The 17,477-nt window shown below is 43.9% G+C and overlaps 1 protein-coding gene across 1 annotated transcript in view; it reads left to right on the top strand.

Annotated features, from left to right (window-relative positions):
- COL13A1 (collagen type XIII alpha 1 chain) overlaps positions 1–5,510 on the top strand; it is an 83,624-nt gene extending 78,114 nt beyond the window's left edge. Inside the window, exons 42-45 of the mRNA XM_058029146.1 lie at positions 669–755; positions 1,655–1,732; positions 4,702–4,740; positions 5,188–5,510. Coding sequence (XP_057885129.1) covers positions 669–755; positions 1,655–1,732; positions 4,702–4,740; positions 5,188–5,190 — 207 coding nt within the window. The 3' untranslated portion in view covers positions 5,191–5,510. The remainder of the gene's footprint in view (positions 1–668; positions 756–1,654; positions 1,733–4,701; positions 4,741–5,187) is intronic.
- The last annotated feature ends 11,967 nt before the right edge of the window (positions 5,511–17,477 follow it).

The raw sequence follows: 17,477 nt of genomic DNA, 5'->3' as shown, positions 1-17,477 counted from the left end.
GCTCAGCAGCTTTGAGAATTTCCTGTTACACAGCAGGATTTGGTGTGGATGTAACTGGCAAATGCCACCCTATGCCCTGCCTTGTGCTGCCAGTTAAGGATCAGGGACCTGTGGCTGTGCTGCCTAGGACTGCTCCCTGGTCTAAGAGGTTTTTTGGGAGAGCACTACTCAGAGCATCCCAAAGGACAGCCAGACTGTGCAGACTCAGAGCTGAGCTCTTCCTTCATTCCCTGGCTTATGGTTCCCTGAGGGGGACTTTCTGTCAGAATGGGAATTCAGAGGGGTACAGAAGCCTCCCAGTGCTATCCCAGTGCAAGAGGGACCTTCCCAGGCAGCTGGAAATGGAGATAATGTGGCACAATACTGGCCAGAGGGGTGGTTTCCATCCCGTTTTCCCATCCAAGGTGCCCTCTGTGATGTGTGGGAAGCCCTGGGAAGTGGTGTGAGGATCCCTTTGGTGCTGAGCCCTGGCCATGTGGGACTGCAGCCACAGCCACAGTGTTTATGCAGCTCCAAACATTGATCTTCGCATCTCAGAGGGAAATTGATTTTAAAAATGTTTCCTAAATGTTTATCCTTTTTTAAACTATTGCTGACATTTGTTTGAAATGGATGATCCTAAAGCTTTTGTGTATTCTTTTTTTCTCGGACTAAACTATTATTTACAGGGGGAGAGGGGCAAGAAAGGCTCTAGAGGGTCTAAAGGGGATAAGGGAGACCAAGGAGCACCTGGATTAGATGCACCCTGTCCGTTGGTATGTCCTGTTTCATCAAATGTATTGTTTTAAGATGTGTTGATGGGGAAGACAGAAGGAAATCATAACACAAATAATGGTCTTGCAAAAGTACAACATTTGGATAAGCCCAGCTGGGTTCCCACCACAGCCTGTGGGACCAAGTGATCCTCCGAGGGATCAGGCTGCTGAGTGACCATGGTTATGTTCCTTCCTCTTCCAGACAAAGGTTTGGGTACGTGGGTGTGCCATGTGCTGGGAGCTCAGGGCTCTCTCCACTGTGGATACAGCCCTGTCTCCCTTGCTGCTGGTTCCAGCTCTTCTCTGGAGATGCTCCATGGGATCAAAGCTACCTGACAGCAAAACTGCAATGCTGGTTCCTTGCCTTGGAATAGCAGCCAGCTGATGTGATGGCCTGAGAGCACACAGGGCACTTGAGCTGCACTACCCAGAGCGAAAACAAGTCTCAGTTACCCTAAAAGGGATGTTTCTGTCAAAACAGATTGGCTGTAAGTCTAGACAAGTAAATAAATACAGGAATATGTGTACATTTTAATCTAAATTCATATGCTGCAGCAAACACTGCCAGAAATCTGCTAGCAGTGCCACAGATTCCAGGGGTACTTGGGCATCATTCTTTTAGCAATCCAGCTGCTGGGTTTCTCAGTGAGGGCTGGAGGAATGGCTGATTTTGGAATGGAGGAAACACCGTTCCCACCCTCTCAGAGAAGCATCTCGTGGCTCACAGATGACAGAAACTGCTGCTGCTGCACAGCCCAGCGTGCAGACAGGGCTCAGTGTGGGTGTGCAGCTGAGTGCCCCGTCTGTGCCAGGCCCAGCAGGCACTCAGCCTCTCCTCCTGGGGCGTGGAGCTGCCTGGCACTGACTGAAATAACGATAGTGGTTGATTTCATGAACAGGGTCTGCGAGGTTTTAAAGGCGAGAAGGGTGAGCCGGGGTTACCTGGGCTGGACGGCCTGGATGCCCCATGCCCATTGGTATGGTGTACCTTCCCTTTCCTGCATGCTCGTTTGCTTTTGGCCTCTTGCTGCTATTTCTGATCCCCCAAACAGCTGCATGCCCTGGAAACACTGGCAGTTCCTTCCTTACCTGTCTCCAGACTCCCTCCCTCTCATTGCTGCTGTCAGAACCAGGCCCTTCCCTTCATTCTGATCCCCAACAGCTGTCAGCAGCACTTTGTGGCATGAGGGAAATAGAGTTGGAATGTGGTTTTATTTACAACAGCTTCACTTCTTCCTTTGCCTTCCCTTTGACAATAAACCAGTGTATGCAGACCCAGCTCTACACTGGCTTGGCTTCCTCACAAGGAGCTGCAGTGCTTGTGTCCTTCATTAACTCTGTTTTTAATGGCTTGTGTGTGTTGAGCACAGCCTGACATGGTTCTGGATGACCTCAGTCACCCCGTACATGAAGATGACTGAAAAGAATAGTTATCCCATTAGTAAGCCCATGTGAAACATATTAATAGGGACACTTAACTTCCCTGCTGGATCATTCCTATTTATGACTCTCCCCAAAAGTCTAAATTGTACCCATAGCATCCAAAACACTTGAATTTAGAATTGCCTGTTTCCTAAAATCCATCTTATTCAAGTAATAAAATTATTATTGTATTAGTGCCTGATCTAGCCCAACTGTTGTAGGACAAAAGTATTCAGAAACACTTAACCCCAACTGATTTCTTAGTATCCCAATAAATTTATTCATTTTCTCTGAGTTTTCTGGAGATGCAGCATTCAGGTGATGTTTTGCTCTCTGAGAGAGTTTCAGCATCTCCATAATACAAAGAAACTTTTACTCCCCTGCCCATCCAGCCCTGTTTGGCATGACAAGGTTTGCTGGAGGATGGTCTTTCCAAGCCTTATGCTCACTTAAGGAGGTTTGAAGCCATCTGCAAGGGATGGGATTTGTTAGTTCAACTAGCTGGGAAAATGCATCCCAAAGCAAAAAGCCACATTTAGTTTAAAAGATTTTCCTAGTTGCTTGAGGGGAAAAAAAAAGCACCGTGAAATTGCCATTAAAAGCCTTTGTTATTTGAGCTTTGTGAAGAGCTAATATAATTTCCCTTCCAGTGCTCCCTCCTTTGAGTGCTATTGCCTCTTTGGGACAGTGACCACTCACAGTCTCAGTTGCTGCTCTGTAAATTCTGGGTAGTAGAAGCTTGTGCCAGTGCCCCAGGTGAAACCATCCCTGGCCAGAACAGTGCTCCAAGGAGGAAGACCACAGAGCCATGTGCTTTGTGTCCCAGTGATCACAGCCAGGTTTCTGTGGAGTAACTTCTGGCTGAGTAAGGCACCTAATTTCACAGGTGCAAGGATTCCACCAGTGCCCTGGCAGGTGACATTTCTGGTTTTGTCACTGCTCCCAGTGAGGATTCACCCCACATGGCCATATTAGAACTCACACTTCTTTTCATACCTATTTTCATTAAGGGAAACTTGCCAGAAAATCTGATGAAGTATGGATGCTGTTATTTTTTATACATGGTGTTCTGGCATGCAAGCTAGCTTGGGAACGTGAATAAGCATGTTTTTTGATCCAACTAGGTTAAAAGCTTGGCATCCAGCTGACACATCCATGTGTGCAGCTCATGGAGGCTGTGAACTGACTCTTGGCACACGTGAGATGTGTGGAAGGAGATCCTTGGTACTAACAAGCACCTCACGTTTCCATTCTCGGCACATTGGCCCGCAACAAACACTTCCTTGTGAGCCTGGTGTTCCTTTGATCCCTGAGCTGTGACTCCCTGGCCTCCCATTCCTTCATGCACCTAACTCCCATCTCCTCCTGCCATGCACTGCACCAGCCATTCCTGTCACCACCAGTGTACCAATGGGAACACCACCATTTACCCGTAAATAAGTTGGAATTCTGTATTTCCACGTAGTTGGGGCAAAGGGAGGAAACAGTACAAGGAGACCAAAGTCCAAAAAATGCATTTGAAAAGCAATATTGTTATAACATCATGGCAGTCAGTACATCAGCCCCCTGGAAGTGCATCTCCAGCAAATAGTTCATTTCTCAATATATTACTGTGCATTTGCTTTTCTGTTTGTATTTTTTTTTTGGTTTCCTGGGGAAAAGTTATAGACCATGAGTCTGCCATGTGCATACAGCACGAGAATTTGACTTCTTGTGTCAGACACCTGACTCTGTCTGCTGCTCCAGAGCACCTTAGCACTGGTGTCATACCTAGCCCATCAAAGAGGGCTGCACAGGGTTGAAATGATGGCAGTAATCTACAAAAGCATTTCCCAGCCATGGAGCCCAAGACATCAAGGGTGCAGAAGTGCCAGGGGATTTCCACAGAAATGCCATTGATGTTTTTGAAGCCAAAGTCCCTTTTCAGGGAGTCAGCTGAGACATCCTGAACCAGCAGAGGGGCTGCCCTAATTTCCCTGGAGCAGGATCTGCCCAGAGGCAAGAGGGGATAACTGGGCAGTGTCTCACATGACAAAGCAAACCCTTTAACAGGGCAGGAAGGAAATGGAGATTTTTTTCTAGACCCTCCTCAGTGTCTGAGGTTAGGGCTGACTCTGGGATTGGCTTTCAACCTCAGTGTTGCAGAGCCAAGCCTGAGGACACAGAGCAGCCCCCTCTCACTTTCCTGTTTATCTGGCTGGGTTGGACCTCCTATGTTCCTTGTCTTCTTCCTTCAAGGAAGGCTGGCTGGACTCCTTTCTTAGGGGAGGGTGGTTCTCGGGTCCATAAGTCCCTTGCACAGCCTGCAGGCATCTCCCCTCTTCACCCCAGCCCCTGCTTCAGGCTGCACTGCTTGTGCCAGCCAGAAGTCTGGGTCATCTGAAGGATGAGGAATATCTCTCAGACTATTCCTCCAGCCCAGGTTCAAACTGTTTGTTGCAGTAACAGTTAACACATGCTGTCCTTTCCATCTCTGTGCTACTTTCTGTGTCCTAAACTCCTGTTTCATCCATCTTTTCCACAGGGAGAAGATGGCCTTCCAGTTCAAGGCTGCTGGAATAAGGTAATTTGGAAATGCTGCTGTGCTGAGTTGGCAGTGCCACGGGTCCTGCTAACGTTTTCAATGATATGCCTAAGGGCAGAGGAGGTGTGGATGCATGGCTGGGATTTCCAGGACTGTATCCCAGAAAAGTGGCAACCAAAACTCCTCCTTATTTAAATATCACAGCTCAGCTCTGTAGGCTATAAGGAAAGAACTGTACCTGTGGCCTTTGAGCTGCCTGCCCCAAAGTGCTCTAATCCTTGCACAAAGATGAAATTTCCTGCTGGGTTCTCTCAGACCCCCCCTGCACTCCCCAGGGTCTGGCCCCCCTGCAGGAAAGGTGGAAAAGGATCCTTGATGAGATCCATCAGAGCTGCTTTTCCTCCTGGAGAGCCCAGAGCCAGCTTCCCTAACAGTGTCCTTGCCCTGTGAGCTGTCACTAACACTTGTTTATGTTTTCTTTTGCAGTGATGATTCTAACCCTGGACTGACCTGTGTGTGTTACTGTACATAGAATATTTATTTTTATACGGTGTTCTTCTCTGAAATGCCAGAAGTTATGCATTTTTACAAATTATCAAAAAGTGGCATATTTTTTGTACAGAAAATACTAGATCTCCCTTTTTCCCCATTTGTCAGTTCTCTGTATGATTCTATGTCTGCATTACGCTTGTTTTGTCATGGAGTACAGCTGTAATATTTACATGATATTTGTGCACACATGATGAATATAGGAACTTTAATAAATTATTGCATTTAAAGTGCCCAAAGGAACTGCCCTGTATAGATTTAAAGGTCATTTTCATTTTTCAAGCTGGATAATTCAAGAATATTTCAAAATATTATGTATTTTTTATTAAAGTGAAATATTAACACTTCTGTTGTGATGAATTAAAGTGTTGCTGAAAAACCTCCTAGTGGTCCTGTGCACTGGGAATGTAGAGACACCATGATTTACAATTATCCTCCCATGATCTGGAATAACCCTGATGATAAGGAGCCCTGGTTGGCAGGAAATTCTCATCCCTTTCTAAATTGTAGGCTTTCAAACAGCTTAATTAAAGCCTTATTTCAAATTAAGCATAACGCAGCACACCTTGATATCCTAACAAATGTTTGTAAAATCAATCCATGTGGCTTTTTAAAATGTTAACCAAATGTCGCATGCAAATTTGCAGAGTGTGTAATTTTCATTTGCATATGCACATCTTAATTATCCTTCCTGACCTACCTGTGTTGATGTCTCAAGTCTAAACTACGCAGAGAGGAAAATACTACCAGGCTAAAGTGAGCATAACAGTGTGCTTTGCTTAGGGTGTGAGGGGAAAGGTGGGAGCCTAAATCTGTTCCCTAAAACACCTCCACTTGCCTTGCCCTTCAGAGAGGGGAAAAAGGCAGTGCAGGAGTCTCAGGGGAAGCTGCCAGTGTTTAATGATCCCAAAGGAGAAGCACAAGTGGTGATTTATTAGCGAGACTGATCCACTCAAGTCCTGCTCCCTCTATTCACCTGTTCATCTCTTCACAAACTGTTATCAGGTAATTTCCCAGAGGATTCCAAGCAGCCTTTTAGCACCATCATAATAAAGTGACAGAGTAAGGGAGGTAGTTCCCTTGTACCCAGGGAAAGGGCTGCTGGGGCCTGCCCAAGGATCCCAGCCCAGCCTCTGACTGCTGCAATCCATCTGTCACTCGGCCTTTCAGAAATTTACTGAATTTCATCTGAAAACAGGGAGTTTTCCACTGCCCTGTGTCCTTTCCCTCCTTGCCCTGCAGGCTGTTCCGACTCCAGTGCCCTCGCAGTTAGGAAACTCCTTGCAACTTTCGACCTAAACTAATTCATGGTATTTACAACTATTTGTTCTCAAGCCAACATTGTCCTTGGGATGAAACGTTTCCATGCATGATGTTTTCATGAGATGCTTGGTGTGCTGCAGCTGAAACGGCACAGAAAGAAAATGGACCACAGAGCACTGAGGGATTCTCTCTGGTTTCTTTCTCAGTAATAGATGTTGTTAATATAAGCCCCAGCTCCCTGTTCAAAGGCTTTGCAGCTGTGAAACTAATTGGAACAGCTAATGGGCCAATTGTGTTTTAATTGCACACCTGTTAAAGCAGTTACTAAAGACCCAGCCAGGTGTAGCTCTTGTGCTTTGGGTTTGCAAGGTTAGAGCAGCAGCGAGTTCCTGCTCTGATCTTGATCTTGATGGTAGGATGTCTGAATGCTTCAGTCCCTTTACAAATCCGGCTATTCTTAATCCTTAAAAATACAGAGATCCCTAGGAGAAGCTGCCAATGCTTCCTGTTCCCTTTGGTCTGCATAGCATGGTTTTTGTGTAGCTGGGTTTTGTGATTGCACTGCATGGGATTGCTGTTGGTTGTTTTTATCTGATCCAAGAGCAGAGCAAGTGCACATCTCCCACCTTGTCCTGACACAGCTCCTGAAAGGTTAAGGACTCTCAGGGTGATGCTGCACCTGTTTTATTTCTTGGGCTGTTTTTTGACTGCTCTATTTGTGAGAAAGAGGGAGGTGTAAGGGAGCTTGAATTGAAATTGCCTGAACTCTTGATAGTACCTGACTTAGGTCAGCAAAGACTTACCTACCACGGGGAAAACGTGTAAGGCACCCACTCATTTAAAGGTTGGGGAAATGGTGACAAATGTTCCCTGTGGCTGTGGCAGATCATAGCCTGGGATCTTAACTGAAGTACCAGATAACCATTTTGGATTGCTGTTCCACAGCCCCAGTACTGATACAATCTCAGCAGCCCCTGGGGATAGACAAGAGAGCTCAAATCAGTGGCGCTGCACTGACCTGCAGCTCTTACCAGACCCCTAAGCCCCTTACATGCCAAAAGAAACCCAAGCAGGGCAGCTGGGTTTGTACCACCCTGAGTGGGGCAATTTGTTTCAGGCTCTGTCCCTACTAAAACCTGTAAGCAGGCTGCTGTTGCTGTGGGTTCCTGTCAATTCTACCTGTCTGTTTTCACGTGAAACCTTTTGTCTGCCACTTCAAGGGTCAAACTCCTTGGCTGATAGCCAGAAAGTGAGTCTGAGGGTGCAGAAGCTTGGGAAATGGCAGCAGAGGGAAAGGAGAAGGAGGACCTTCCTGAAGATTTGCTGGAGATGTTTTCAAGTTGCCTCCCTGGAGCTTGGGAAGAGTTCCTCAGCAGGGCACCAGGAATGTGTGCCCAGATGCTGGGCCTGCAGGAGCTCGGCGTGCCAGCACTTTCTGCTTTGCTTTCTGGTTTCTCCCAGAGGCCAGTGGCAGGGGTTGAGAATGGCACCATTTATTTTATTTTTCTTTGGTCATTTTCACTTCACTCTACTATTGTGGTCAGACTCTTCAGATGAAGGATTAGGCTCATTTTCCAGAAGCAGCTGCATAAATGAGTGCAAGACATAGACAATATTTCTGGGAGGGGATCCTTTGATCCAAGAAAGAAATCATTCTTGAAGATTTCTCTTTAGAAGAGCAGAGAAACCCCAGAACTGTGTTCAGTTCAGAGTGCTGCTCAGAGAGGATGTGATAACACTTTTTGCTACCATTTCTGGTTACCAGGTGACAAACTTCCACCTGTGTCATTGATGATTCCATCTTTAACCTTTTCATCACAAACTTTCTTCTCCCATTTAATTATAAGGAAATGACATTGGTTTGTTTGGGTTTTCTAAAACCATACTGGATTCTGAAGGCATGAAATACGTTGTCAAGAAGAGAAAAATATGGAGTGTGGAGAAAGTCTGGTTTTACTGACTAATTCCTTTACTTGCTGTACTTGTGCTTTGGTCTCCACTGCACCCTCTGGATGTACTTTGGCTGGAGCCCTCCAGAAATGTTTTCTGCTGGCCCATAAAGGCCCTTTTGTGGGTGCATCTCCACAGATGCACATCCAGATGGAAAAGAAGGATTACAAAGGTTCAGTTCCACTGTTACATGTTTTAATATGTTCGCTAAAGGGCAATAACGATTTGGCAAAGTGCTGAGGGGTTCAGAGGATGTTTCCCAGCCTGAAGGGCAGAATATACAAACCTGGATACTTTCTGCCAGCTGCCATGCAAACCTGGCATCCTTTACTCAGCCCCCACTGCTGAAGGTTAGCATGTAAGCTCGAGTATCTTTCCACCACAGCTCTTGCAATTTATTTTTTAAAAAAAACGAATTTAAAATAAGTGCCCATCTTTTGAACTTGACAAAACATCTCTCCTTTGCTGAGTGCATTGGGAATCCCGTTTGGCCAAGAACTAAACCAGGTATTTAACTTGGAGGGAGTGATTCCCTGCTGGCCTAAAGGATGCCATTTGCATGTTGAAATACTTGGGTGAGCCAGGGCCATTGTTATTAGAGCTAATGAGTGATATTATCTCAATCATTAGACAGATCCAAGTGCTAAGCAATTCACATTACAGCTAGGGAGAAAGTGCTGAGTTCCAGCTCAAAGGGATGCCATTAACCCAGAGCAATCCCAGATTCAAGCACTCTTTGTCAGCACGAGTGGAATCATTCTGATCTTCTGATAAGGACCCCTGTACCTGACACCCATCTCCTCTCTCCAACGCACAGAAAGTCTACTGTTAAAATAAGTCCAGGTTTGCAAGACTGGGGGAAAAGTCCTGCTTTCGTGTTCATCTGAAGAATTGCAGATTTTTTTTTTGTAATGAGGTTTCTAACAGCTGTGTTCAGGAAATAGAGTAGTGGGGAAAGAAGTTGTTTCAGTTGAGAACCAGGCTGGAGGAAACATTAGTTTATTTTATTTGTATTTTTTTTTTTTTTTTGATTTTTACTTTTTGGGGTGGGTGGAGGGAGAACCTGACCAGAACTGCAGGCGGTAGGGTGTGCATTTTTCCTTATTTTTTTAATGAAAACCGTTATATATATATAGTTTGATAATGTTACTTTTACTTTTTGTTAATGATTTTTGGGGGCAAATGGTTTGCTCTATTCTGTTTTCTTGTGTTTTCTTTTAGGTATATTTTTAATGGGCTTTTGGAATAAGTGCATAGAAGTTCCTCACCCAAAATGTCCTAAGGACATTCCTGTCTTGTTTTTTCTCCCCAAGTTCAGTAGTGAAAAGGTGCTTTCTGTCGGCAAACGCGTTTTTGTGGGGATAAACACATCCCCAAAGGCCACACCTAGGGACCAGGTGCCAGTGACCTCTCCCAGACAAAAGGCTCCCTCCACAACGCTTCATTGACATTTACAAAGATCCAAAGGGCTATGTTAGGGACCAGCCGCGTGGAAATGGTCTCCTCCCACCTTCGGTGGTCTGTCTGAAAGCAGTGAAGTCTGGCAAGAGTCGCTCTGTCCTCTTCAGCAAAACCTTCCACAGCCTGGAATAGCAGGTTTGGCTAGAAAGAGCTGAAAAATTAAATGAGGAAAACGTTTGTTTGAAGGTGGCAAGTTCTTGGAGGGTACCTGCTCAAGTATTGCTGTCTGTTTGCTGTTGTTTTCCCTCCTCTGAATCCAGCAGCACACTCGGGTTCACACTTAGCTTTAGGCTGGGCCTCACCCTGAGCCTATGTGCAAATGCTTTGCTGGATGAAGGTCTCCCCTTCTTTTACACTTTGGGTTTTTTCTTCCCTTCCCCTCTTTCTGTCCCTGTATCTTCCAGATGTCTGATCCAGACAAAAGAACTGCTTTCTTTTGTGCATTTGCAGAAAATCTCAGTTGGTCACGTTTGGATCATTTTCTACTCCCTGCTGTTATCTACCCTTCCTGCTGTCCTCCCTCCCTCCTTGTAGGCCTGCTTTGGTAAACATTTTATCTGATGAGAACATCGTGACAAAACATGAATTAAGGTTTTAGATGTTTGTGATTTATTTTAGAGTTGACTGTAAAGCTTTTACTGTTTAAAAGGCAGCAGGGCAGTGTAGTTTTGTAGCTTTCTTACAATTTTGTTTGTTGTTTTTTAAATTGAGTTAGAATATTGCAGGGTTTTTTTTTCAAGAAAAACGTGCTAAACTTTTGTTTTTCCTGCAAAACATGAGTTTGTTGAACTACTGTTTAAAAGTTTAGGAAGTTAGATAGTAATGGCAGGTACGAGAGGACTGATGGTGGAGCTTGTGGAGTGCAACTTACACTATTGCTTTCCATGCTATGCTGTTTGTCAGTCTCTTGTCTCCAGTGGGGGTTTGCTGGGAGTGTGAAATTCCATTTTGTGATAATTCCATTGTTTTTTCACAGTAATGTTTCAAAACGTTGCTTCAGTAAATCGTCCCTTTTGCTCTCCTGCAAAGATTTGCTTTTACCCTGATGTTGCAGCCCACCAGCAGTGCCACAGACCGAGCACTTTCACCCTTTTTTTGAACCTTCCAAAAGAAGAATGTTTGCTCTGTGAATTCCACAGTCTTGTCTGGGTGATGTCAGTGAAAAGGAGAGGGAGACACTCGGCAGCAAGGCTGTGCAGGCCACCGTAAGCAGGCTCCTCCAAGCCTGGTCCTTCAGCATTCATTGATGACCTGTCCCATTCGCACTCCCTTGGCTCTGCTGTTCCTTGTTCTCACTCAGCGTTACGTTTAAAGAAGGGCAAACTGAGGCAGAACGTTCATTGTTGTGTTCAGCCCCATCCCAAGAGGGCTGAGACCCTCCCCGGGGCAGGGAGGGACAGCCTGAGCCCACCCCACGAGACTGTCCCCGATGCAGGAGACACAGCCTGAGCCCACGGCACTCTCGGGCTTTAGAGATGCAGCTCCAGAGGCTGAGCAGGGCAGCAGCGGGAGGGAGCTCCTGGTTCATGGGGACAGCCTGTGCATGTCACGGGCTCTCCACGCTTCCATCACCAGTGGCTGTGGGGTTTCTCTCGATGCTCTGCCGTCCCCCATCCAGGTGATTCAGCTCCTCCAGAAAGTCCCATTGATATCCCCTTTGGCATTCAGATCCACAGAGCTACAGGAAACACGGCCCTGATGGCCTGTCCCACACCTGGAGTGCTTGTGTCATTGGCACTGCTGTTTCTCATCTTTGTGTCACTTGGACACCAAATCCTTTGGCACTGGGACACTTTCTGTCCAAGATCTGCTCATCAGCCAACACCAGACAAACATGATTGACCTGCAGGAGAATGATTTCTGAAGCAACTGTGTCCTTACATATCTGCTTTCCTTGTATTTTACAAGAGAGATTTTCCCCCTTTGATGGCACAGGATGTAGAATATTTATTGCAGCTGTAGCAAAGTGATGAATTGTGAGTAGACTTGACAGGGCATTGTTTCTGTGTTTCTCTTACAGACACTGATTGATTGAGATGTTTAAATCTGAATACATTTTGTACACTTTTTTTTTCCACACTGAGCTTTTCGGCCTGTATATTGAATATCCAATGTTAGTTGGCATTGATTCGTGTATGTGTTGTGTATACTTTTGTGTTAGCCGTAATTTTTACTGTCATTGTGCTGTTTCAAAGACATTATTTCAACTCCTTTTGACATAGTTTAGCTACTTGGAATTTTTTGGACTTCCACGAAATTCCATGCTTAGTAATTCCATGCTAGAATGAAGAGAGCAAAGGGATGTTCTTTCCCACAAGCTTTTCAACCTCAGTAGGAGCTTCTTCAGCCAAAATGAGCATTTGACTTTTCTTTTTCACTTTTTTCTTGTTAATACAATAGTGCTGATTTGTTTGGTTTTTAATCCTGGGAATTCTGAATTCCATGTTGACCATTCCTAGCAGTATTTTACAAAAGCAGAGACAGCTGTGCCATGAGGAGTTATACTGATCATAATGGAATTGAAATATTGTAATTATTTGGTGTTTATTTATAAATATTTTTCCACTATTAGGTTTTTAAGCAAATCTTTTCTCAGTGTGATATAAGATTAAAAAGACACTAAAGGACTAAGCACTCAACATGGACAAGGAAAGGGATTCAGGTAAATTATTTCCATCTCTATGAGTGAAAAATAAGTTATGAATTTTTGTCAGAACAAGAGCTGAGTTTCAGTTACATTTCCTGATTCCATTAATTAATCCAGTGATTTCTATTAAACCATCCCTGTCCTGGAAACCAGAAATACACTTAAAGAACTCCCTGAATCCGCTCCTCAGTAGTAAATAAAGCTGAGTTTTGTAAAAGTAGAGTGTTGCTTAAATGTAGCACCTTCAAAGTATTTCTTTCTTCTTGTAAAAGATGAGAATGTTATCTTTAATCACCGAGTACACATTCATCAGATAAAGAAGCCAGTGCTGATATTATCAGAGGTGCTGGTTTATATTGTGATAACAACTGCTATGCAAAGCTGTATTATTACTGTTTTGAATACCTTACCTTAGTATGGTATTTATATTAATTATCTACATTAGGAGAACAAATATGTGAGATTTTAGGAGGAACTTTGTCTGGGAAATGGGTTTTTGGATAACTAAAAGTGGGCTAAAAAGCCAGGCAGGAGGTTGTGAAAAATATCTCTGCCTGGGGGGTGGTTGTAGTGTGACATCACATTTAAAGTGTCATCCTGTTGTTTTCCAAGAGGAATGTGATGAACTCCCCGTGCCTTGTGTTGAAGCTTTACTCCTTTGTGTCAATGTTTTAGTGAGGTTTCCATTTTAATTTATAACTTAAATACATACATAGGTAGCTATTCCAGTACAGTCTGCATTTGTTCCCTACGATGTACATACTCTCTTCTCCTTTTATAAAAATGCCTGTTTACCTGCACATGGTTTGTGTCTTTTGTAAATGACACCACATGCAAATCACAGCCCATAAATTCACTTACAGGTGAATTCACTTCCCCTTTGGGGTGGTTTTAGGTTCCTGTGCTGAGGCAACCACGCCATCTGCTGTTTGCCAGGCAGGCCGGGAACTGTGGAACTGGTGGGAAATGTCCATGGATTTAGGAGAGAAACCTCAAAAAGACTGTTACCACTATAAAATTAGTGTGCTTCACTCCTGACCTCCTCTGGGTACAGACAGTGAGCTTGGAGTGAGGCAGAATCCTCAAGAATGTGGGTGTTTAACAGTGAATGATGCATAAAGTTATATAGGAAAACATGTTTTGATGATCCAACTGGGAATGGAGTCTGTGTTTGAAACTTTGGTTTTTATTTTTCCTTAAGGCTTCAAGGTCACTCTTGTTAATAAAGTGATGGTTCCTGGGTATGTATTGCTCTGCCCTGGGAGAGCAGTGAAATCTTGCACTTGCTTAATAAATAAATGTTCTGGAGGCTTGCTCTGTCCTGCCTCAGACAAACCAAAGGTTCAGACCCAAAGGTTGGCTTGGACACAGCTGAGATTTTTTTTCCTTTAGGGCTATGCAGTTAGCAGGAAAAAACAGCTAATGAGGTAAATTTGTTTTAAATCAAACTCAGGAACAATTATGAAAGCAGACAAACAAGCAAGGCTGTGCTGTCCTTACCTGTGAAGCTGCTCTGAAAAGAACTTTGAGCTTAATGGTCTGAGCCAGGGAGAAAATGAGCTTGTCTGTGTCACCAGAGGAGAAAGGAAAGGTGTCACTGCTCCAAAGGACAGCAGAGGGTGTAACAGCACAGGGACAGACATCCTTATCAGCACAGGAGTGATCAATCAGATCCAAGATCCCTTTGCAGCCGGTGACAAGTGGGAAGTGTGATCTGTTCAGCGCAGATCTGGAGGGATCTGGAGTTGAGTGACTCAGTGCTCAAACAGTGCACAGAGTTCTGCAAATGCCAAACCCAGATCATCACATCAGGAGTCCCCGGCAAGGAATGTGTCACTTCTGCACCAGAAAGCTGGGCTATAGTAAATGCACATTGTTGCAAGTAGTTTTCTTAAAGAAATGCACAGGGATAGAGGCTTTTCTGCCTTTTAGCATGGTTACCACACTAATCTGTGGCCAAAAGCATCACTCACAAATGGATGGTTTTATCCATCCAGCTTTCCTCTAACTCAGAGACTGAAATAGGTATTTTAGTAGTTAATGTAAAAATTGCAATCCTTGGGAAGCACAGAGCACCAAGCCAAGAGCATCAGAGAGTCCTTTCTCAAGCCACCCTCAGTTTCCTTAGCTAGAGGTCTTGACCTGCTCTAATTCTTTGGAGAAGCCATTCTATGCTCATGATTCCCACTATTTTCCCTCTCACCTTCTGGCTACTCTTTCTGAGTTGTGGAGAGGGATCCTACCATGTATTCCTCTGAAAGAAAGGTTTGTAAATCTCCATTAGACAAAAAAAAAAAAAAAAAAAAAAAAAATTATGTTGATTGAGATTAAACATTCAATTGGTATTTTTACTTACATGGTTAAGGAATAATTAAGACATAATCTTAGCTGCATTTAGGGATAAGTAAAAAGGATTCAAACCTCCTTTTAAAGGATGAAAAGACATCTTTGATATTTTGCTAAGCTAATAAACTACATTTCACTTTTAGAATCAGTTGGTGTTTGTGGAAGAAAGACCTTTCCCCTTGCTTACACACTTTAGCTAACCTGTGACTGCAGCTAATCAGCCCACGTTAAACAACGTGTCAGAATCTGACACACACAAAGACTTTAAACTCTGAAGTACGTGGGATGGGCTAATTTAAGAAAGCACTATTAAAAGAGAGTTCTCCAGAAAGTTAAGATGTAGGGTTTCTGGCTTCTTTAGCCCATTGTACCCAATCTCCTGGCATAACAAGCACATAAGCAATATGAAAGATGGAGGAAGGGATTAAAAATGGCTAAAAATGGAAAAAATAATTATTTTCATTATAGATATATAGATTAGTTGCAGAACTTGGTTGTTACAGGTGTTCACTATGACCATTGTATAGACACACAGGTTATCCTAATGTCAGGGCAGTGCTTACACTGATTTGATCAAGTTCCCTGGATTATATACACACATAAAATGGTGCTTTTGGAGTACTTGGCATTTCTGTGCTGCCAGGATGGCCCTGAATGCCTGCCAGCCCCAGTGAGAGCAGAGCCCTTTCTCTGGGTTCTGCAGCTATGAAATATTCATTGCAATGTTTGAGCTGTAACAGCTTCTGCCCCAAAATGAGAGTGCCATAAACAGGCTGCTCCCCCATAGCTGGGGAGGCAGGCAGGCAGGCGGCTAGAAATGATCAGGGAGATGTGTTGTTTATTTTGACAAAGTGACAGATTGTATTTGTGCTTGAAAGGCAACAGGCGGATGGTCTTTGCACAACCTAGAGAGGGCAGGCCCTGCTCCTGCTGAGTGGGGAAAGCTCTGCTTGACTCCAACACGGCACAAATGAGGGCTAGGACAGTTCTCCCTTAAATAACTCCATCTAAAGGGCACAAATGAGGGTTAGCAACAGTTCCTCCTGGAACATTTCCATCTGAATGGCACAAATGAGGGTTAGCAACAGTTCCTCCTTGCACAGCTCCATCTAAATGGCACAAATGAGGGTTAGTAATAGTTCCTCCTTGCACAGCTCCATCTAAATGGCAGAAACAAGAGTTAGGAACAGTTCCTTCCCGAAGAGCTCCATCTAAATGGCACAAATGAGGGTTAGGAACAGTTCCTTCCCGAAGAGCTCCATCTAAATGGCACAAATGAGGGTTAGGAACAGTTCTTCCTTGCACAGCTCCATCTAAATGGCACAAACAAGAGTTAGGAACAGTTCTTCCTTGCACAGCTCCATCTGAATGGCACAAATGAGGGTTAGCAATAGTTTCTCCTTGCACAGCTCCATCTAAATGGCACAAATGAGGGTTAGGAACAGTTCCTCCTTGCACAGCTCCATCTAAATGGCACAAATGAGGGTTAGGAACAGTCCCTCCTTGCACAGCTCCATCTAAATGGCACAAACAAGAGTTAGGAACAGTTCCTGCTTGCACAGCTCCATCTAAATGGCACAAATCAATGTTAGGAACAATTCCTCCTTGCACAGCTCCATCTGAATGGCACAAATGAGGGTTAGGAACAGTTCCTTCCCAAAGAGCTCCATCTGAATGGCACAAATGTGTGTTAGGAACAATTCTTCCTTGAATAGCTCTATCTAAATGGCTGGAACATACAGGTGCTGTGATCAGAAGTCTCTTACCTGCTCTAAAAACCAGCTGGTTCCAAGGGTGCTGTTACTGCACAACAATTCACACCCAGTAACTGCTCCACTGTTGCCTTGCTCAGATCTTCTCTACTCAAAAATTCTTTATTGTGTCACCAAGTGACCCCAAATTTTCCAGAAATATTTGAAACATAAAATATCCATGCAATACTGTATGAGGTTTAGGATATTAAGGTTTATATTTCATATTTAGGTTAAGGATAGGCTGTATCCACTGGAGAAATAAAGAGTGGAATATGAGTTTATGGTGTGAGACTATTAAAAATCACAGCACAAAAACTGTTATTAAAACTCAGACATCTATGACAGACTTAAAAAGTGTTACACTGTGAAAATGTTCAATGTCCTCTCTCGCACTTCTCCAGCACTCCTGCTTCCTTCAGGAGAATGTTGTTTATAAACAAAAAAAAGTTGTTATAAACAGAGGGAGTTCTCCTAATGTTGAAAGTTTGCCTCACACAAAGACAATTTTTTTTTCCTTGAAAGACTTCCCACATGCTTGTGTTCTTATCACACAGCAACTATTTGATGTTAAACTCTAACAAACTGGGAATGTTTTCAAAAACTTGGGATGCTTATTTTGCCTCATCTCAAATTATTTTAAATTACAAAGCCACGTACCACATGCATGACTGTAAGTGTTTTTGGATACAGTTATTTGTATCTGGTAATAAAAAAATGTAAATGCTTTTCTTCCTTTTCACATGAGTTTTACATTGTCATTAATTTTTATGCTTAGTGCTTGAAAACCTTCTTGAGTTTCCTCCTAC

Source organism: Melospiza georgiana, chromosome 8 (assembly GCF_028018845.1).
Source record: "Melospiza georgiana isolate bMelGeo1 chromosome 8, bMelGeo1.pri, whole genome shotgun sequence".
NCBI classification, from domain to species: Eukaryota; Metazoa; Chordata; class Aves; order Passeriformes; family Passerellidae; genus Melospiza; species Melospiza georgiana.
The sequence above is the reverse complement of the archived record's forward strand: the minus strand, read 5'-3'. Positions and strand labels throughout refer to the sequence as shown.